This window comes from Glycine max, chromosome 2 (genome assembly GCF_000004515.6).
Source record: "Glycine max cultivar Williams 82 chromosome 2, Glycine_max_v4.0, whole genome shotgun sequence".
NCBI lineage: Eukaryota > Viridiplantae > Streptophyta > Magnoliopsida > Fabales > Fabaceae > Glycine > Glycine max.
In genome coordinates this window covers 10290232-10312768 of record NC_016089.4, presented here as the reverse complement: position 1 = coordinate 10312768, position 22537 = coordinate 10290232, and the positions used below count along the sequence as shown (strand labels likewise).

At 31.8% G+C, this 22537-nt stretch overlaps 3 protein-coding genes and 1 pseudogene across 3 annotated transcripts; 2 read left to right on the top strand and 2 right to left on the bottom strand.

Annotated features, from left to right (window-relative positions):
* Window positions 1–311: 311 nt before the first annotated feature.
* On the top strand, window positions 312–4573 carry LOC100786626 ((R)-mandelonitrile lyase-like). The gene is made up of 3 exons (XM_003520031.5): window positions 312–647; window positions 851–1501; window positions 1869–4573. Exons 1-3 carry the CDS (start codon window positions 497–499, stop codon window positions 2744–2746), a joined length of 1680 nt encoding a protein of 559 aa, XP_003520079.1. The 5' UTR covers window positions 312–496; the 3' UTR covers window positions 2747–4573.
* Window positions 3073–4307, bottom strand: LOC100783623 (E3 ubiquitin-protein ligase MPSR1-like; annotated as a pseudogene).
* A 3672-nt stretch (window positions 4574–8245) lies between the features above and the next one.
* On the top strand, window positions 8246–9948 carry LOC100783087 (50S ribosomal protein L18). The gene is made up of 5 exons (XM_003518686.5): window positions 8246–8417; window positions 8558–8682; window positions 8924–9018; window positions 9316–9468; window positions 9600–9948. Exons 2-5 carry the CDS (start codon window positions 8577–8579, stop codon window positions 9756–9758), a joined length of 513 nt encoding a protein of 170 aa, XP_003518734.1. The 5' UTR covers window positions 8246–8417; window positions 8558–8576; the 3' UTR covers window positions 9759–9948.
* A 2965-nt stretch (window positions 9949–12913) lies between these two features.
* LOC100782548 (beta-1,3-galactosyltransferase GALT1) lies at window positions 12914–18626 on the bottom strand. The gene is made up of 8 exons (XM_003518685.5): window positions 18343–18626; window positions 15742–16862; window positions 15112–15347; window positions 14737–15018; window positions 14314–14442; window positions 14066–14242; window positions 13643–13750; window positions 12914–13461 (listed from the first exon to the last, which is right to left on the bottom strand). Exons 2-8 carry the CDS (start codon window positions 16550–16552, stop codon window positions 13243–13245), a joined length of 1962 nt encoding a protein of 653 aa, XP_003518733.2. The 5' UTR covers window positions 16553–16862; window positions 18343–18626; the 3' UTR covers window positions 12914–13242.
* Window positions 18627–22537: the final 3911 nt, after the last annotated feature.

Below are 22537 nucleotides of genomic sequence, written 5' to 3'. Positions count from 1 at the left end.
TCAATGGTGTCTACATGCATCATTATTGTTATAATCCAGATCATAGATTATTCCATTTTTACCTACATGCAATTATGCCAAAAGCTACATACATTGTAATAATTTTCACTTTTTGTTAGCGTATAAAAGTCTCCCTGGTCATGCTAAGAAAGTGAAAGTTTAAGGATTTAAGAAATTACTTACATTGAATAGAATCATTAGCCTTGATATTCAAAAAATTGTGTGGACTTAATTCACACGAAATATTATTTTAACAAAACCTACAGATTTAGTTTCTTTTAATATGTCACAACCACCAATGAAATTCAAGGTTAGCCGAAAACATCATGCCCCTAGCAGACAACGGTTGTCGCCAACAAAGGAAGAAGGAATGATTGGTTACACCATGCGCATTTTTTTATATATATTTTATGCTATGCAAACTTTAATCAATTGGTGTCACCAGCCAAAAGAAACCAAATGATTTGTATAGCCCACATTTTTGGCAAATAAAATCATGCTCTTCCTCTACTACTCACAAGTCAATGCATTAGCTGATTGCAATATGGAACATCCACAAATTAACAAGGTTCATAAGCTTCTTCTCACAGCATTTGTTTTGTTCTTCCTTGCAAGTTTGGGTTTGTCTTTCCCTTTAGAGCCTCCAGGTAAGTTATATAACTTTGCTTTCCTTATTGAACTTAAAACAATATATCTAAATCTTTGATTTTTAAACGTGTTGAATGGTGTCGTGTGATCATTGTAGCAGACCTCACCTAGTTGGATACAGCTTTGTTGTTGTTTTTTGTTTGTATTGAGCTTAAAACAATGTTTTGATTGGTCTCAACCAGCACTTAATTTCACTATGTAGGAAATAATAGGCAATGGCACATGACTTCAGATGTTAAGCAAGTGGCAGGAAAATCTTATGACTATATTATAGTCGGGGGAGGCACTTGTGGTTGTCCATTAGCTGCTACACTATCACAAGATTTCTCTGTGCTACTCATAGAAAGAGGTAGTTCACCATATGGGAATCCCTTGGTGATAGATAGGAGGTACTATGGTTTTCCATTAATTAAGACCGATAAGTACATGTCAGTGGCACAAAGTTTCACATCAGAGGATGGAGTTGGCAATGTGAGAGGAAGAGTTCTTGGAGGATCATCAGCTATAAATGGAGGGTTTTACAGTAGAGCAAGTGAGGAATTTGTTTGCAAAGCTGGTTGGGACAAGGAACTAGTCAAAGAAGCTTATGAATGGGTGGAATCCAAGGTTGTCTTTCCTCCTTTTTATCTTTCACCATGGCAATCTGTTGCTGAATTCAGCATTCTTGAAGCGGGAGTTTTACCATACAATGGCTTCAGCTTGGAACATATCAAAGGAACCAAGATTTCTGGGAGTGTGTTTGATGAGTTTGGAAAGAGACACACCTCAGCTGACCTTCTGAATGCAGGGAATCCAAATAACCTCACAGTCCTTCTAAATGCCACAGTCAAGAGTATCATCTTTCATCACAGTAGTAAGTTAAAAAAAAAAACCCTTTTTTTATAACTATCTATAATAGGTGGTTAAAATTTTGATTGGATACACTTTTTTTCATAAGTACTTATAGAAGAAAAGAAATTAAAAAATAGAATAAATTAAATGTCTCCTATCAGTTAAAATCAACTTATACACTTTAATTTCCATAGAAACTCTCAACTTATTCGAAAGCTAAGGTACATAAATCGATTATGGCTTATGAAAAGAATTCAATTCATTTTACATTCTTATTTTCTTCTCCAATAAATATTTATAGAAAAGTTTATCTGAATAGAGCCTAACTGGCATTTTTCAGTCACCAATTCAGAATTCAATCTTGAATTTTGACCACTCAAATGCTGTAGGTAACAGGAATGAAACTAGAGCTAAGGGTATAAGGTTCATCCAGAGTAATGGCACCTTGGATGAAACCTATGAAGCATACATAAACAAAGCCAAGAATTCAAGTTCAAAGGGTGATGTCATTTTGGCAGCAGGTGCATTAGGTAGCCCTCAACTTATGATGCTAAGTGGCATAGGGCCAAAAGAACAGCTGAGAAGGTTCAACATTTCAATAGTGCATGAAATGAAAGGGGTTGGGCAAGGAATGCAAGACAACCCTTGCATAGCAGTTTTGGTGGACTCAAAGCCACAGAATAGGCTCCCTGATCCACCCCAAATTGCTGGCATAACAGATGACTTCAAGATCATAGTTGAAGCATCAATACTTCCCCTAACTTCCAACTCATCAAGGGTTAATGTTGCTGCCAAGATAGCAATGCCTACTTCAAAAGGGATGCTTGAACTGAACAACACTGACCCTAGGTTGAACCCTTCTGTGAGGTTCAACTATCTAGCAAGTGATGATGACATGGAAGAATGTGTCAAGATGACAAAGCTACTTGAGAGAATTGCAAGGTCGAAGTCTATTGCATTTTTCCTTGGAGAATCAAAGCAAGAAAAACTGACATCTACTGATATTGATCTAAGAAACTTCTGCAAGAAAAATGTGAGAACAATCTATCACTATCATGGGGGTTGCACGGTTGGATCAGTGGTTGATGAGCACTACAAGGTTTATGGAATAAAGGGATTGAGAATATTGGATGGCTCAACTTTTTCAGAGTCACCAGGCACAAACCCAATGGCCAGCCTTCTGATGCTAGGAAGGTATCAAGGACTCAAGATTCTAAGAGAAAGGAATGCAGAATCTGGCTTAAATGCCAAAGAGCACCGAAAATGAGTTTCTTGATTACCTTTTTTACCTGTTAAACAAAACCAGTGTGTAAAAAGAATAAGGCAGTGCTTAGGAGCCTAACAGTTTGTACCATGAAAACCACAATTCTATTTTCACCATGTAAAGTTATTTCATTTCATTCCTTCTTCATTGGTTTAAGTTTTGAACCACTAAAAGAAAAAGACCTTCAAAACCTCTCCTTTCTTTTTAGACCTAAAATTGGATAAATTTCTGACTTCAACAAGTTTTAAATAGCAATTTCAGTAAAAATTGTGTTACAATTATCAACATCAATGCAACCGTAGTTTTAAACTGAAACAAAAAATGGAATATAAGAGCAAAAAATCATCATTTTTATTTATCACCACAAGATATAATAACAATTTTGTGCATTTTTGCCTGTACATATTTTCCAGTCCTCCCCAACTTGAAAACCGACAACACTCTACCCCAAGATTTTAAAAAACGATCACAATTTTGGCCACAAAATCAATGTTTTTGGAGTCACCACCACGACCTCAATTCCAACAACATCGACTGCATTTGTCTGTAGTTTCCTGCAACATCAAAGACCGACCGCAACAAAACCATAACTGTGACCGCAATTTAAAACCTTGATCTACCAGAAAAACACAAAAAAGAAAAAAAACCTTCTCTAACTCTCTTCAGCAGCACCATCTCCATGACTTGATGAAGAACCATCATCATCATTTGAATCACCAGAATCAGCTTGATCATGATCTTGGTTTCTTCTACTACTCCTATTGAAAGAAAAACTAACCCAAACTTCACCACCATCACTCCTTCTCCTCTCACCACCTTCCTCCTCCCTCTTCTTCCCCCAATCAATCTCCTCCACAGGCATCTCATACCTACACACAGGGCAAGACCCATGCATCCCCAACCACTTCTCAATACAATTACCATGAAACCTATGCTTACATGGCATCTCCTTTGCCACCCCACCAACCCCAAACTCCTCCAAACAAACCACACACTCCGAATCTTCGTTACCTTCTCCAATTTCCACACTCGGCAAGGCCTCAATGGACTCCTTAGAAGCCGGTGGTCGACCACCTTTTCCGTTGGTGAATTCGCGAAACAGAGCCTCGAGGCTCGAACCACCGTCGATCACCACCATGCCCTGAGTCAAGGGGTTCACCAAGATTATTCTTTGACGTTGTGGGGCTTCTGTGGGAGCAGTTTCGTGATCTGGGTCGTCGCTATTTCGTCCTGGGGTGGCGTCAGAGAAGCCGAAGAGGAAGGGCAGAAACAGAGACATGTCTCTGTTTTGTTGAAACCTTTCGAAAACAGAGGAAATAATATCCGGCACCTCTGTCTCTGAAGCCATTGGGTTCAAGAAATTAACTTTTTTTTTTCTTGAGAGAAGGAAAGGGGGTGATGATGGTGAGAAATAATTGAGGGAAATTTTGTGGAATAATTGTGAGAAGAGAAGAATAATGAAGAAGAAGGTGGAAAGGGGAGTGAATATAAGGGGAAAACAGAGGAGGGGGGCTGCGCCCACTGATATGATACTGAGAGAATGTTGTGGAAGGATCTGGAACATTGTTTTGGTTGTTGCGTCGCTGAGTTGTGCTGTGTTATGTTATGAGGTGACCGGCCATGTTTATCTTCACAATTCAATCACTATCTTAGTCATTAAAACTTGAGATATTTAAGGCAACAATTGGGTACTTATGGGCACATCCTTGGTATTGTAGAGTGGAGCTTTTGGGTTTTATCATATCATCCGAATCCGAGTTCACACTTCATTGATGTATTTCAACTTATTGGATAGAATATTATGACTAAAAGAAATATTTCTTTTAATAATCCATACCTTGTGTAACATTTCTTTTAAAATATTTTGTTAGAAGATTTGTTAAAAATGCTATATCGTTAGTGTTTAGTATGATGATTTTGGTAGTTTAATTAATTAATAATTTAATTTATTAAAATATAAAATTCAAGTGTAATTAGTTAGATAGTTTTAATTGTTGTTCTTTAATTAAAATTAGAATAAAATTTAGATACAGTTTTCTTCAATGTTGTTTCTATTGTTCTCCAATTAAAATTGCAGTTTCACTTTCACCTTGATATTGTGTATATAATCATTTAATGCATACCTTTTTTATCCTTTTCAAAATATTTTTGGTGAGCAACACAAAAATATTTTAAAAGTGCATTAAAATGTGAAACAAAAATGTTTTCATTCTTATAATAAGGAGAGAAGGGAGTAGTATCTAAAAAAATACATTTAAATTTTGTGTTATAAAATAAAAGTTGTCTGTGCTGTTTTACATGTGACGTTTTTATTTAATATTTAGAGCAAATGAACAATCATTTCTGTTAACAAGTTGACAATTTTTCCTAACATGAAGTCATTAGCAATTTATCTATAACTATAAAAAAAAATCATAGAATAAAGCATGTGTAATTTAATCGTAATAATTTCATCATATGATAAAATATGTTTTTGGGTATGTTCAATGCTTAATCGTAATAGTTTCGTCATGTGTTATTTACCTCACAATTATTAATCTTTCTTTCGACAACTAGATGACAAATAACAATACCAAATCGTACCAACTATATTGAAAAGGTTTAGTTGTGAAGTAAATAAATCAACAGGCCCATGACTAATCTTCGTACCTCACAATTATCCCTGGCTGCAACATGTCATGGTTGAATTCAATACCGATTTGTGCTTGCATACTATAAAATCTAGTTTTGTCTAGAAGTTACGGTAATTAGGTTAGACTCAAACGTTTTAAAAAAAAACTATTGCAAAATCCCCAGCCTCCTCCATGTGTCATAACTTACTGAAAATTTGGAGAGAAAAATAATTGTCAAGATATGTGTGGAAACTGCCAACTGCCAACAAATATCATAATGTTGTAAAATAGAACTTGTATAGAAGTTTTTATTTGTTAATAATCTTTAATTGTCCTTGAATCTTTTAAGTTTGATGATTCAAGCAATTATAATTGCTGATTTAATTATAGAAATTGTGTGGTGGAGATTTATGATGACAACCTGGTATGATTTTTTGGTGTAATTCATGAAATTTCTTGTTTGGTCTATGTGGAAATTTTTTTTTTTAGATTTTGCCACATTATTCCATTTGTGATATTTCCATCGTCACTTCCTAGCAGGACCCCGCTGACGAACACAACAATAGTTACAAAATCTCGTAAGCAAAAACAATTATTAGTTATTAGTTGCATGGAAGATCCATATTCAATAATACATAACGCGTTTCCATACAAGGAAACACAAACTAAAGTTAGTTAAGACTTATGAGAAGTCTCGTTGGCGCAGAGAACATACACCATGCCACTACACCAGCTCAGGAGTAGCATGAAGAGGATTATTGTTGTAAATAATTTTTCTACCCAAAATACAAATAATAAATCATTAAGGAAAATAATTATAAAAGAGTGTGATTTTTTTTTATTTAACTTGTTTGCAAGTATCTTTCTCTTACTAAAAATTTCCAATACCGGAGACACATTATATTAACTCATCAAATCTTTAATAACCGACATTCTTGGTCTGTATGACTATGGTAATTGTTGTAAGACAATTTTGTAAGTTAAAATCCTGTATAGAACATTCAAAATCTAATTTTTAATAGTGCTTCATTATTTAAAGTTAATCAATACTTCATTATTTCATATTTTATTTTACCATATAATTAATATGTATGAATATTTACAGTATATAATATATTATATATGTGATCATTAAAATAACATCACATAATTCAATAATAAAGTTGATAAAAGTCTACTTTCAATTTATTGATTTATAATTACATGTTTTGGTGATGATATGATAATGGGTTAGGTCATTTACTTATCATGTAGCAACAACCCAAATACTCCTCCATTTCCTTCAAAAAGGGTAAGTTCATCAGTAAATCAAATTTTTGGTAAGCAACAAAAATTTAGGATTTATTATTTGATACTAGTAAAAACATTCTTTTGGATACATTTTTTATTGTTAGTTGAAACTTTATTAAAAATTATAAATTATTGTGAGTCTTTTTCTTACGTAATGAGTTTCTCTTTCGATTTTATCATTTTTAACAAATTTTAATAATAAAGTATGTTTTAGGAATTATGTGTTAGAGAATGAATGTATTATTAACCTTCTTCTTTAATACCAGTATTGGATTAAATAATTTTTTAGGGAGATTAATAGATAATTTCTAACAAATTTTTTTTTTAAGAAATAAAGATTGATTTAATGGTTAACAACTCATATTATCCAAAGAAAGACTTGAATCCCATTATCCATGTAACTAGATGTGGTCATGGGTCCAACCTAAATCAATGAATCCAAATCAAACCAAAGAGAAAAATTTTAAAATTATTGATTTGACTCAAATTTAAAAAATAAAAACACAATAACATTGGTTTGAGTATGATTATCAAACTCTTGAGTTAATTCATTAACTCTTACGAGTTTACGAATCTACTTATTATCTGTGAGTTGACTCTTGAGTAAATTCTTTTTTTAGTAGATTCTGGGTAGACTCTATAAACTCTAAATAAACTTGATAGACTCTCAAGTTTACAATTGAATCAACAAGTTAAAAAAATTAGACAAAAATATAAGTCATTTGGGGTTATTTTTTGTCTGTTTAGTGTTCAACATACCTTGGTTTAGTGTGTTATTCTCAAATATGAAAATTTTCACCTTTAATAATATCACACCCTTGTTCTCTAATGACATCAAATCTTCGATGGGAATGATCTACCACTATTGTAGCATCCGCAAGTTATTATCTAGTAGTGATGCATTACTATACTTGGTTATTTAAGTATCGTGAAATTTATGATTTACTATTTTACTTTATTATATTGTTGAAATGTTTATTTGCTATGTTATTTATAGATATTTTGTTATTATTTTTATATGAAGTGAACTCTTACAAATCTATGAGTTGAGTCCACAAGTCGAGTCTATGAAACTCTCACGAATTTACATAAACTCTAGACTTTGATAACCTTGGTTTGAGTATCATATTTGAGTATGTAGAATCTAAACCTATTAAAACTCATACTATTTTAGAAAAAAAAATAATTTTAATGTTCATAATTCTATAATTTTTATGTTGTGTAATTCTATAATTGTCACTTGTAATACTATCTACTAGTTTTCTTTCACTTTATTATATTTTCTCTTTCTTTATTATCATTTTGTTAATTATTTTTATTAGTTGATTTGATAACTCGATTCAAAACAATTTAAATATGATGGGATTAATTCAGTTCAAGTTGCCAAATTTTTGTTGAAAAAATTGAACCAATCCAAATCAATTAACATTAATTATTTGAAAAACCAATTATTATTTCAATGAAGGATCACTTTGCAAATTTAACAAGTTTTCCTATCTTGCTTTACAGGTAGCAAGTAATGAATGAATCTAAGCCATTCAATAATACATCCTTAAATCCAGTGGCTCACAATAATGGTATTCTCGTACACCACCTGAGACAGCCGTAACCTCAAAACATAAAACCTCTGCCAACAGACAGTCTAACCTTACTTTGACATTTCACTGATAGAAATACAATCGTTCAGCCATTTCAAGACCCATTTGAAATTGCAGAAATAGAATTAATACCAACATAGCTTGTCTTTAATTGCCGTTTTGAATTAAACATAGGTACTATTTCCTTCAATGCCTAACCAAAATGAACAACTTTGGTGCTTTTTTGTGCCTGCACATCAACTGTTTGTTAAAATTCCTGAGAGAAACTCATTCTTGCATATCCATTCGTAACACAGGTTTTGGTGTTTTTGCAGCTCACACGGTGCTTGAGACATGCACAATATGGCTCAAGTGAATGCTCCAATGCTACAGTTCAAGAATTCGGCTCTCTTTGGAATCCAGCCAAACTCGTTTGTTTGCTTTCAGACACAAAGTAGAAGTAAGTTCAGCAGAAATTAATCTTTGCCCAGTTTGTTCTTCTTGGGATTTTTGTTGTGTGTTTGAGATTTTAGTCTCTTAGCCTCTCCAGTGCAATATGTTAACATTTATGGAATTTGACTTTATAACGTGGATGCCAACAATATATGCTTATAGCATTAGTCACATAATATCTGTACATGGATATAATAATGTTGAGAGACTTTCATATTGATTGCTATTAACTTTAAATGTTCCTACAGGTATAACTAAGAAACCATTAGTGATTGAAGCCAGAGCTAGAGCAAATACTAGAAAAGAAAGTGGAAAAATTCGGAACAGAAGGATGCTGAAAAAGGTATGCCTATGTTATATCTTCAACTTTTGTACTGTCATATCTATTGTAGCCAAGTCCCTGAATCTTCTGCAGACACATTTTACATTCCATGTGGAATCCATGTTTGCCATGCCATTTAACTTATTCCATTTAAACTATTAGTAAAACATGTCATCCCATTTTTTACTAGTTAGCTGTAGATTTCAGTAAATTCTTTCTGTGAATGTCTCTTATCCACAACCCCTTTAATATATAGAGATACATTTATATTATGTTATCCCTTACCATGCATGATTTTATTCTTCTTTTTTCTTTCAGTATAATGGAACAGCCACACATCCAAGGCTTTCAGTATTTTGCTCAGATAAGCAATTATATGCAATGCTTGTAGATGACAAAAATAAAAAGTGTTTGTTCTATGGAAGCACGCTGCAGAAATCAATCCGACAAGACCCTCCTTGTAGCACGCTTGTAAGTAGTAGACAAACATTGCATGAGACATGGAATGCATCTTTTTCAATTTCCTTTGTTTTTTGGAGTCTCATTAGGTGTCTGCTTTGGATTATTTTTTTTCTGTTTTGGTTGGCATAACATGATTTTAGGAAGCTGCTCAACGTGTTGGAGAGGCACTGGTCAAAGCTTGTGTTGATCTCAACATAAATGAAATATTATCCTATGATCGCAATGGGCTCCGCCAGCGTGAAGAAAAGCTAAAAGCCTTTGAGAATGCCATTTCAAGTTATGGATTCTTACCAAGATAAGTCTGTAGCTGATATTGCTTCTCTTTTGAACAACTCGTGTGAAGAACTCATGTTGAAGTCAATCTTATTAGGGTAGGACATCAGTTTTCTAGAATATTGGGTTGCAATCTCGCGTGATTGACCTTATACGTAAGATAAACTTTGAAACATCTAACATTCTTTGTGCCATAATATATATTGATTGGAATCCTAATCTGGACATACCCTATCAAAAGTAGTTGCCTGTTCTACATCAATGATTTACTTGGGTGGAGCTAGCCAATTTTTTTCCTTTGGAGAGGGACAAATATATATTCGAGAGTTACTATATTAAATTTGATCAATAATGAAAAGATTCATATTCATTAGTGTTTATATGAAATAAAATATAAATTAAGAGGAGATGATAATATTCCATCCGGCAGATGATAAAATAACATTATTTCTTGACCAATTTTGTTAGGAGAGATAAAATTCTCTTTATTGATCTCTATATCTAAAAGATTATTTTTATGATTTTCGACTATGAACATATTTTGTTTTCAAAAAAAAAAAAAAAGATAACATGCTAATATCTCTCTAGAAGAGAGGTTAATCTCTTCAACTTCTTCTCAAACTAAACGGTACTTTTTAAAAATAATGAAGAGATTATCTAATAAAATATATGTATATTATAGTTAGTTTTAAAAATTATATGGAAAAGATAGACTAAACGTTATTAAATAAAAGGCTATTATTAATAAAATAATTTATTATATATAAAATAGAAAAGACATTTAATACTTTTTAAGTAATTAAAAATATTTGATGAGGAGCACACTGTGCATTGGAGAGCAGCCAAACGCACCAGTCAAGATCATGCGTAATCTTTGAGAGAGACTGCAGATACCCACCTCTTGTACTATTAGGGAGACCGGATTTATCATTGCTTTTTGTAAACAGAAACTGATCCTTGAATTTAGTAAGCAGACAAGTCAATCAAGTTCCTCACTCCTAAGCTAGAGTGTCTCCATCTTATGCTATAGTTCATATTCGTTTCATAATGCTCCTGATTGTATTAGTATTGTCCTTTTAAATGAAACGAGACAATCTTCTTGGAGTAAAAAAAATTAACCCCAAGAGGATTACACATATGTTAAGTAGAATGAGATAGGATTTCACGTTTGTCATGTCACAAGTGTGGACCTAGGCTTGTCTTTTTATGATAAAAAAATGTAAATTCTTTGGACTATAACACTATCCTTTCCACCTAGATTTTCCGGAAAAGCAATCTACCTAAATTAATCAGATGCTTAATTTAGTCTCTGAATAATGAAGATAAAAAAAAAGGGGTTAGTTCTAATTAAGCTTGGAATAGGAAATCGAAAGATTTTTTTTCTTCTTTTCAACAACTTAAGGATCCGAACATGTTTTGTAGCGGGTATTACTGTTACACCACTCGTGCTTAATTGCTTAGACATGTTACACGAGTACTTGTAGCATTTTTCCTCGTTCTTTGTTATAGTTTTTCAACTCAATCACATCTACCGTCAAATTGTTCATCCAATGACATGATTCATTGACTAGACCCTTTGTGATTAAGTTCGTGACAAATGTCACGACTCACAACTAAAACATCCTCTTAACGGCTCTTGCAACATAATGGGTAAATTTATACTGAAAATTACCCAATGGATGGATTTTTAAAAAATTATAAAAATAAATAAATCGTATTCTAAAGTTTGAAAAAATTATACTTGTACGATTTTACTTTTTTGAAAAAGTTTTACTCTTAAAAGACAAATCATACTTTAAAGTATAAATTATTTTTCTAAAAGTTTTACACTAAAATCGTATATTATTATATGATTTCAGTTTTTTTTTTAAAATTAAATGTTGAAATCATATTCCAACTCACGATTTTAACATGTTAATTTTTTTATTATTATTAAAAAGAACTGAAATCATATTTTCATATACAATTTTAGTTTTTATAGAATTTTTATTTAAAATTTGTAAAAGCATATTTTGATATATGATTTTCATTGTGAAATGATATATAAAATACGATTTTTCTATTTTTGTAATTTTTTTAAAATATCCATTATGATAATTTATTAAAAAAATTACCCATTTCCATAATTTATCCCCCTCTTAACAATCGTAGTTTGAATTTTCTTACGCCTGGAACTGTCGTGTATCACCACATGTCCTTGCTGGTGACGATCTTTAATCCTATATTTGGTTGGTTGCTAAGAAAATGAAAGGAAAAAATATAGAGAAAAAAACAGATAATTTTTTATTTGGTTCGAGAAAAAATAAAAGAAAAAAATTGCTTGATAGAAACAAAAAAGTTAAAATTTTTCTTTGTTTTATTTTCTTTTCGATTCAAATTTTTCTTTCCTAGACTTATTTTTCTTCCCCCCAACCAAACGGATCATAAGTGTGCAATTTTCTATTCTTTAAGTATTTTTTGCTAGATGGGCAAATAAATTCCAGTATTTGAACCAAAACAATAGACAAATAAAATATTAATATTATATAATGCTTATAATGTTAACATTTAAATTTAACATACTCATTTTTATTATTCTTACTTTTTTTCCTTGTCTCTTTAAAGTCAAACATTTAATAAGAAAAAAAAAGGTATTATATAATAACTTTATTGCAACAGTTGTTTTGTTCATTACTCATTTAAATAACTTTTTTCACTATTTTTTCTACTCTTTTTTAGTTTTTCCTACTTATTGTTTTATTTATTCACATTATTTTTCTTTCATTAGATTAAAATTACATATTTAATTAACATAATTTTTCTCTCATTAGATTAAATTAGATTTTTTTATAATGTTAAAATAGAGAAATAAAATCACCAAATACATCAATCAAGTAAAAATTAAGGTTGTTCTAATGTGTTTGATTTAAATGAATGAAAGGGATGTGAAAGTAAAAAAAGATAAAATAAGATGAAAATTTCAAACTAAAGTTAAAGTCCCGAGGTGTGAGACCTACACTAATTTTTAAGATTTTCATCTTAAATACACCCAGGATGAAAGTAACCGAACACTATCTACGTTCGAAATTGGTTATGCAGCTGTATTTTAAGTACGGAATTAGATATTCAGCTGTATTAGATATTTGGAAGACAGTTTATCAACCATGATACTCCTATATCTGATTCAAATAAAAGAAAAGGGTAGGGAGAAAAAAATATAAAATAAAAAAATTGAGGTTTCTTAGTACAATGACATCTCAATCAAAATTGATTAGGTGCCATAAAATCTGATAACCTATTTACGATTGGCGGCTCTATACAAATTTCTCTCTCTCACTCTCTACTTAGAGCAATCATCAGATTTACTTGAACGAATTAATGACTAAGAATATGCCTACCATTAACCATTTCTAATAATTTCTGGCTAAAAGCTAACTATTCTAATCATTATACAAGCTCCCCAGCCATTCAAAAGGGGGATTCTTTTCTTTTTATTTATTTTCAGTAAGTTGTAACCTGGTCAGTCCTCAATCATTTCCTACTATCACCACAGCATTTTGCACGTTTATCTACCTGAAGTTTCTGCCACAAACAGAGCATCTCCCTGGGACCTTGGTAATGGGAAACCACATAACCATCCTTACAACCTTCGGGATAGACTCTGATCTCATTCTCATAGCGAACTTCTAGACCTTCCTTCTTCATGTCTGCGATCCAGATTCCCATTGCAACGTCTTCTAGTTTAAACATCTGCCAAAAAGAGTTAAAATTGAATCATTGAGGGTGTGTTTGGAAAACCGTTTTAAACCACGTTGAACAGAAGGGAGCTTGCTTGGCGTTCAAAGATGTCAACAGTGTTTGCACAAAACACATTTAGCACTATAGCAACTATACAAACAGTTTTCAACAAATAATGGATTTTATTATATACCTTCAAATGGTTCTGTCTGAATTTCTTGGACACCGTCCTCGCGATATCAAGTGAGACCACATAGCCAGGACCATGTGCCCAAGGAGGATAAGTTCCTTCGCTCCATTCCTTTAAGGTAGCAAGCAATAAGATAATCTCAAGTTAGTTACAAAATAGCTATCCACGTCTAGTTGATGAATAATCAAGTTTCAATCATACCACGGGAAATCATATTCATTATCAATGGAGTACATACTCGCACAAAGAAACCAACACTTTCAACACATCTATTTACAAGCAAGCCTTATTAACGGAGTTGCATATCACATAAGCTAATAATAAGCATTTTTAAAATTCTCTGTAATAAATTATAATCAGAAACTAATAACATAAACAACATATAGAGAAAGAGATTTAATTCTTAAATGAGAAAAATATCTCTACCTCTGGGCTGATGTACCATTTGCTATCTGTATTTCGATGAGGTCGGGAATCCGAATTGATGAGTCCATATAGTAACCCATGATCAGTATTGATTCTGTGCAAAGAGTCTAAAACTTCATCTACCCGAACAAACGCATCATCATCTGTCTTCATGACAAACTTTGCTGAAACTTGTGTCTGTTGAAGAGTTCATTTCAATGAGGCTAAGGAAAGAGTCTCCAAATCAAAGTAAAGAGACAAGACATTACCCCAAAAATGCAGATTGCTAAAGATTTCCAAGTGATGAGGCTGTAGTAGTCAACAAATGGCATCAGCTGCACGTCTCCATAAGTTTGTGCTTCTCTCCACAACTCTTCATTAACTACAGTGCTTTTATGCTGCATAAGCTCAAACAGAAGACCAAATTCAGCAAAAATTTACATGTTTCGAAATGTAGCAAAATATCATGTCCATCTTGATCTTTATCAGAATGAAAAGGCTATGATATTGCAAAGATACTGAACAAATGCTCCAATAGAAGTAACTTTTGGTACTTAATAAGATAACTTTGAAGGTCTCCAAATTCAGAAAAGACCGAGAAATTTAATCTTATATAATGATTTAATAAATTGATTTTTCTCCAATTCTACTAAAATTTAGAATCATGCGAGAAAATCACAAATAATACACACCAAACCAACAAAGAAGCGCACAGCTGTTGTATTTGATCGAACTGAATCGTACTGCATCCAGGTTCTTCTAACAGCCATCCGACGCTTAAAATTGTTAGCAGTAGAGAAAACACCAATGAAGAGATCCAATGGAGTCTGTGCAGATATAGGACTTGATTTCAATGATTCTAGGTCAATAATATGCTCTGAATCTTCTGATGTGGGCAAACCACTGGCAAGAATGGATATTAATTTGAGGTCCCCTGAGATTTTTATTTCACTGACTAGCCATGGCTCCAAAGTCTGACATATAACCAGTTGAGTCAGTCAACATAATAAAACATAAAAGTATCCAATATTTCAATGTTAAATAAATAAAAGAGAAAAAGAATGTACTTCACGGAAAGCAAACGAAGTTATGTGCTTCCCATCAACTGTCATCTGAATTCCTTCAGATCCCACTCTAAGAGTTGCCACAAATGGGTAACCTTGCTTAAAAGGAAAGTATTTCCTATTTATTGATTGTTCTTCCATTGTTGAAGATTGTCTTGAAGAGTGGGAATGCATGCCAGCTGTGTGGTGTTGGCTAATGTTCCTCCCTACAATCTTATTACACTGCTCCAAATCATCAACTGCCAAAAGAAACAGCAATATTATTAAACAACAGACGTCAAGAAGTTACGTAAAAGGTCATGGAATTGCGCACAACTAGAATTTAATAGATCAAAAGAGAAGATTTAAAACGTGTTTTCAGTTTTCACAAACAATTGATTTTCATGTGGATAGGTTCAATTCTGTTGCATCTATTTCCAACATCAATAGCATATGAAAACAGCAAAAAGCATGAGTATCTTGGATTCAAGAATTCCATATTGCCAACACTGTTATAGAACAAACACGCTTTAGTAGTAATGGGGTTCAAATTTTAAGAAATCTGATCTCAGAATTGTGAGAGGAACTTCCATTTTACTTAAGAACACAGATTGCTATCGATGTTGAACCAGAAAATAAGAATAGGATTTTCACCTTTCTCAACCTTTTCAGGAGTGGGGGATGGACAACGATCCTCCTCACCCCAATCATGAGCTTGAGTCCAGGTGTTTTGGACAATTACTGGATCCTCAGTGATTTTATCCCCATGAAGCCGAACATTATAGTGCAAAACAATTGGAGGATCAGGCTCCCCAGGAAGCGGTTCTCCAGTCAAGTCAATCCGAAAATTACCTAGAAGGCCATTCGGAATGCCAATTATGGTGATGGAAGAACCTTGTGTCAGGCCGCAAGGTAATTGCAGTTTATAACTACTATTACCAAGTTCAGTGGAATTCATTTTATTAAGAAAATGGGGACACTGCTTCTCTTTAGCTCTTGAACTATCATTTCCATGACCTTGTTTTTGCTCTTCAATTGAGGAAATAAAGCTATTCCATGCACTGGCAGCCTCCTTGATAGCTTCTGCTGCATTGGGTAAACCCTGAACATTATCAATTAAGTGGTTCAATTGGTTCCATGTCTGCAGAGCTTGTTGCTCTTCTTTGGAAAAGTTGCTCCCAGTAAAGAGGCTAGATACTAAAATATCAGAAGAAATAACTTGAGAAGGACCATCTGGATGTTTTTTAATAGCAGCTGGTACTGTGGGATTTATCCATTCTAGAGGATTAGTACCATTAATGATAGCAGGTATAGTCAGATAACCTTCACCGATAGGATTTTTCATGACCCCATATCGCAGGATCATAAGCATAAACAACGTAAACAGTGAGACAATCAGAACTCCCCCATACAACTTTTTCATTTTGATGATCCTATGAACAAGCCAATAGTCCTGAATCTTCATGGTACTAGATCGTAAGGATGCCAAACTACTCTAAATTGGTCATTATCTTTCATACAACCCCTTGCAGTAATTACGAAGCAAACAAACGTAGAAGAAAATAAGGGATGCCAACGGTATATCAGATTCAAAAAAATATCAGCAGGAAAACTTTCACTGAATAGCAGCCCAAGATTCACTTTTTTCTTTTATTCTGCTATGTAACTGATAATCAAATATCAATACCAACTATCAGCCCTTGGAAGCATGTGTTGAAAGCAGATATATCCACCATGAGAATTACTTAGCATGAGATTTAGCTAGCATGCCGAACCTGTAATCAAAGCAAAACAAAAAATCTTCTCTTAAATATTGTAGCTGATGTGTATTAAAACAACTCAAGCAAAAATGTTCTATCAATGATTAATACAAACCAACGCTAACACATGATTTGTTCTAACGTAACACCTATTTGCTAGGAAACTAACACTTGCAATAGAAGGCAAGCACCACACACAAGTACAGTTAATATTTTAAAAAAAAAACTAAAATGTAAAAATTCTAGAGAATCTTGTACTACGTAGTACATATAATATCAGCTATATCAAGTCATCAACAATAAGTGGATTCAAACATCATCACAAGAACCGTTGAATTTTTAAACCACCATGAAGTAATATGGATCATGGTCACAGTTTTCTTTGCAACACAAACTTCAGATTGATTTATCACCGATTCAGGTATTCCTTTGATAGTATCACCTAATGAAAATATTTTCCACGTATCATGTTAACATTTATTGAAGAAAAACGCTTCCCACTTCAAATAAAGTATTGTAGCAATTTACAGGTGTTCACTGGTCAATGCCCTCACTAAACAAACAACCACCGATAGGTTAACATAGCAACAATACAATATAAAAAGTTAACCCATTTATATCATAATTAACACCATGCATTAACTCTAAAAAAAACACCATGCATTATATTATAATCAGGAGAAAACAAGAAAAAATTCAGAAACACCAAGGACGACACTAAACGGTTTCCTAACAGTATAATCACGGAAAATTAGAAATTCAATTCAACACAAATTAAGCGTTACATAGAATTAAATAACCAAAAACCCGATGCATACTTCATTCAACTATAATAAATTTAAACTCAGATCATACTCCTTCCACCGTTTCGCTTTATATCAATTAAAACTAAAAGTCAAATCTCCTTAAATAATAAAAACAACAAAAATAGAATAAAGAATAAGAACTTAATGAAAAATCAAATTTAACGTTTGAGCTTCAATCTCTAGTCGGTGCTCTCCAAATTAATTGCCGAAAAAGTGAAAGCATGCATCATATCCAAAATCGCAACAACAAAAGAAAATTAGCACTAAACGAAATTATAAACAATTATTAGCATCGAACAAAAAAAAAACAAAAAAGAAACTGTTAATCAATTTCTAGTCGATGCTTTCCAAATTAATCTCCGAAAAAGAGAAAGCATGAATCAAAAACAAAATTGCAAGAACCAAAAAAAAAAAAAAAACTAGCACTAAACGAAAAAATTATGAACAAATATTAGCACTGAACAAAATAACTGAACAATAAAAGTGTTAATCAACTTTGGAATGAAGTTTATAGCGCGGAATCAAAGTGCAAAGCAAGCATCACACAGATCGAATCGCGTCAACACAGAATCCCGAAGAGAAAAAACCAAAAACGGAAAGAACCAACGCGAAAAGGTGCGTGGAGCGAGAGAAAATTGAAGAGAGTCATAATGTTGAACGGCGACGAGTGATAGAGCGTGTGGTTTTACCTGGCGAGATTTTCTCGGGAAAATGGCGGAGAATGTAGAGCGAGAAAGAGAGAGAAACTACAGAAGGTTTTGTGTTTGCATTGTTTCTGTGTTTTCCAAGGTGAAATTTCGCTGTTCTTTTGTGTCGTCTTCGTCTTTCTTCTCTCCGTGTGATAGAGGTTCCTTCAACTTAATAGTACGAAGATTCAAAGAGGTTTGACAGAGATTTTTTTTTTTTTTTTAAAAAAAGCAATTTAGAAAAAAGATAGAGAGACAAAAGTGAAAACACCAACCGAGACACCTCGCTACCGTGTCCTACGGTGTAACTGGAGTTCTTGGATTCATGCGTAAAGGGTAAATCTGTAAATGAGTATGTATGTGTATATAGATACTATTGTTACCAACGATCAAATTTTTATTTTTCAGGTATCTAAACTTTTTTTTTAGAGTAATGCTTCTTTTTTTATTTTATTTTTAGCTTCGGGGTAATGCAATATTTTTCTATTAATTTGTTTTACAAATCTTTCCATTATTTTAATAGTAAGTATTAAATAAAAAGTATATTCATTTAATGTTTTAGAAATATAAAATACATTCATTACTTACCATAAAGGTAGCAGTAGAATTTAGAATTATTATTTTTTTAATGTAATTTTATAATATTAGGGTTTTAGTACATTGTTGACATTGTATTAGTACAATGGTAAGAGAAAATACTACAGCTTATATGTAAGAACACATATAAGTAGAATTCTGATTTTTTTTTTTTTGTGTGTGAAAAAGTAGAGTTCTGATTACATGTAATATAGTGTGTATTTATATACTATTATGCAACTCACCTATTTAATTTCTCTCCACATTTTTTAGAATCAACCTATTTAATTTCTCTCCACATTTTTTAGAATCAACAAAAGGTGTCTTTTGCTGAATTTTAACGTGACTTTGATTATGAACATGCATGCATGAAGCCTGAAGGTATTCAAAATATGCACAAAAAAGTTTCATTTTTGGTAATTTTTAAGTTTAGATTATGGTCGACTTTGATTTTTTAAATTATTTTAATTTGTATTAGTACAATTTTAGCCTTTTAAGTCTTGAACTGTAAAAGTAAATCCAACAAGTGAATTAATTCACATGACATTGTCTCAATTCAATAATTGGTATTTAAGTTTGAGCTTTGAAAATGTAATTGCATTATATGCTTAAAAAAAGTTTTATTGCTTGTTTAAATCTTATTTGAACACAATTGCTTTTAGTGAAAAATACTTATAATTTTTATAAGGAAATTTTTTTTCTAATAATGTGAATTTATTTTAATAAAAAATGAAATTATTATTTTATATTAAAATAATTGAGGATTTATGATTATTTTAGTTATGAAATAAATTTTAAGAAAATCAATAAAATGACTTAATTAGTTTAAAAAACCAAGAAAAAAAAACATTGAACATAAACTAAAATCAAACGAATTATAAAATCAAACATAAATTAATCTTGTTTTTTTCTTAAACTAGACTTTTTCTTTCCTCTTTATTCCCAATATACACCTGTTTTAAACATAAATCCTCAAATATATCACTTTTGGTGTGACGGTGAGAAGTCGAGATTGACGAATCCAACTTCTCAAGAGGTGTTTTATTTTTTGAAATTTAATTTTTTTTGAAATTTTCATTTTTTAAAAAATTATAATACAAGGAAGTTAAGAAGTTGGGAATTCACTACCCGACTTCCGTACTTTATTTATTTAAAATATTATATTTTATGAAAATAATTTTTATTTATCTAAAAAATATATTTTAATAATTTTTTTAAAAATAATTTTTTTTAAAAAAAATAACAGTTATTTTTAAGAAAATGATGTTACTAAATATAATTTTTTATTATATTATTTAATTTTTAAAAGTTGATAATATTTTTTGTTTAATAATAATTAATTTATACAAGATTTTCAAACTTTTTTTTTAAATATGTTTTATAAAGAACAGAATGAATATATAGTTATCACATATTAGTTATATTATATGAAAAATTAAAACACTCAAATTGCTAAAAATATTATTGATAAATAACGAAAAATATTATTAATAACAATTAAAAATAATAAAATGAAATTGAAACGTAATAAACATAACATAATAAAATAAAAATAACGGAATGTACTAACAATAACGATTCTAACATGAAAATGACAAAACTAATCATAGTTTGGAAAGTGTTGTGCAATGGACATGTCTGCTGCCGATAGTTGAATTATTGGTTTGTTAATAATAGCTAAAATTTCTATTAAACAAAAATGCTTCTAGTAGTTGAATTCTATTAACACTTTTAACAAGTCTTCATTGATTTTCAACATTATTATTTGATATTCGATTAATTTTTCAAAATATTTTGTATGGTCTGACTATCGAAATAACAATTGTCTGACCAATTATGATTCATGAATTTCATAAGGGGGAACCCCTATAGATGCAGTTTGTTTGATGACATCCTTGAGTTTTTTGATACTACATCCCGAAGAAATTTTAAATCTTAGTAGGTTTGTTCTAGTGAAAGAGTAACCCAAAAAACCGTCTTGTCGTGGTATCTTCCACTTGTTGTTGTAATACAACATTGCATCATAAGTCGGTGCGATGGTGGATCAAAGTAGGTTGAGTATACCATCGGATGTTCTGTTGATGGTACATTATAATTCTATAGAGCCAATACATGGGTATTGCTTATTGCACATTAGCATTGTGCAAACATCATCATCATTTTTCAATTGCAGAGAATGAACAAAAGATTGTTGACCTACATCTATGGATGATTGTCGATAGTAAATTTCATCCACAAATTGGTCATTGGTTAGTCGAAGGGTGTTGTGCATTCTACTCTTCAGTATCTTAAAAGAACACTTATCAGAAACTCGCATTGGTATTGAAGTAGGACATTGAAAATAAACACCAATTTAGTTGTGAATGATTGATCCATTTGAAAAAATAAATGTTAATCTCGAGTTAGAAAATTGTCTGAGTGTTTGTTTCTCCCAAGAATGTCATAGTATTGAGATTGAATATAATTTATGAAGGTATATTGTGTGGAAGTGTGTGGTTGTATTGAGGGTGTTTGGTATTATTTATAATTGTTTGAATATTTGTCCCGTTGATGTTTATTGAGACATGTTATTATTGTAATTTCACCGTTATCGATATAGTGCACAATGTTGTGAATTTTGACTGTGATTTTATCTTGCTACCTGGTGCACCAAACGCCCATTATTACTTTTAGACTTGAATTTAAATTGTGAGTTATCAATTCAATGTCAGTTTTGGTGGTGAAACATTTATTATTTTTTCGGAGACGTGGGTAAATTACAAAATATTATCAATTTCGAATCTGATTTTACTCTACTACGTTGTGCATCAAACGCTCATTTTATTTTCAGACTTAAATTTAAATTGTGAGTTGTCAATTCAATGTCAATTTTGCTCGAGAAACATCTATTGTTTTTTACAGAGACTTGGGTAAATTGCAAAGTATTGTCAATTTCGACTGTGATTTTACCCTATTACCTGGTGCAACAAACGTTCATTATTACTTTCAGACTTAAATTTAAATTGTGAGTTGTCAATTCAATGTCATTTTTTTTGTAAATAATAGAGACTTAATTAATTTGCATAAACTTATAAAAAACAAGTGTCTTCGTTTTAGTGAGTTGTCATTTTTTTACCAAAATTTCAACATAAACTAAACCAAATGATTTATTTCATTACCTAAATTAAGTACTACAAAACAACAACTACGAAATGAAATAGGCAATGTAAACTCACAATGACTTAATGTTAAAGCATTGAACACCAACATAGCACACCACTGGATAACCTCAAAGCAAAAACAACTAACACATGGATCATCCCCAGATTACCAATTTCTTTTGAATATTGGTTCGTGGGAAGGAGATATGTTGCATCTTTCCAACCTGAAAGAGGAGTCACTATCACTATCATGGTTTTTGACCCAACAAGTCTCATATTCATATAATAGGTCCTCAACGTTGGAGGTTGAGTCATGTTGGTAAATGGTAGTGTGTTGGGTTGTTGTAAAAAATGTTGAACATTTGTCGAACGTCAGGATCATCTCCCAGAATAAAACATGTGTATATATATGGTTGTCCTAGCTCAAATATGGGGAATCAAAAGTGGTTATGTTGGTGTGGTTCAATGTTTATTTTTTGGTG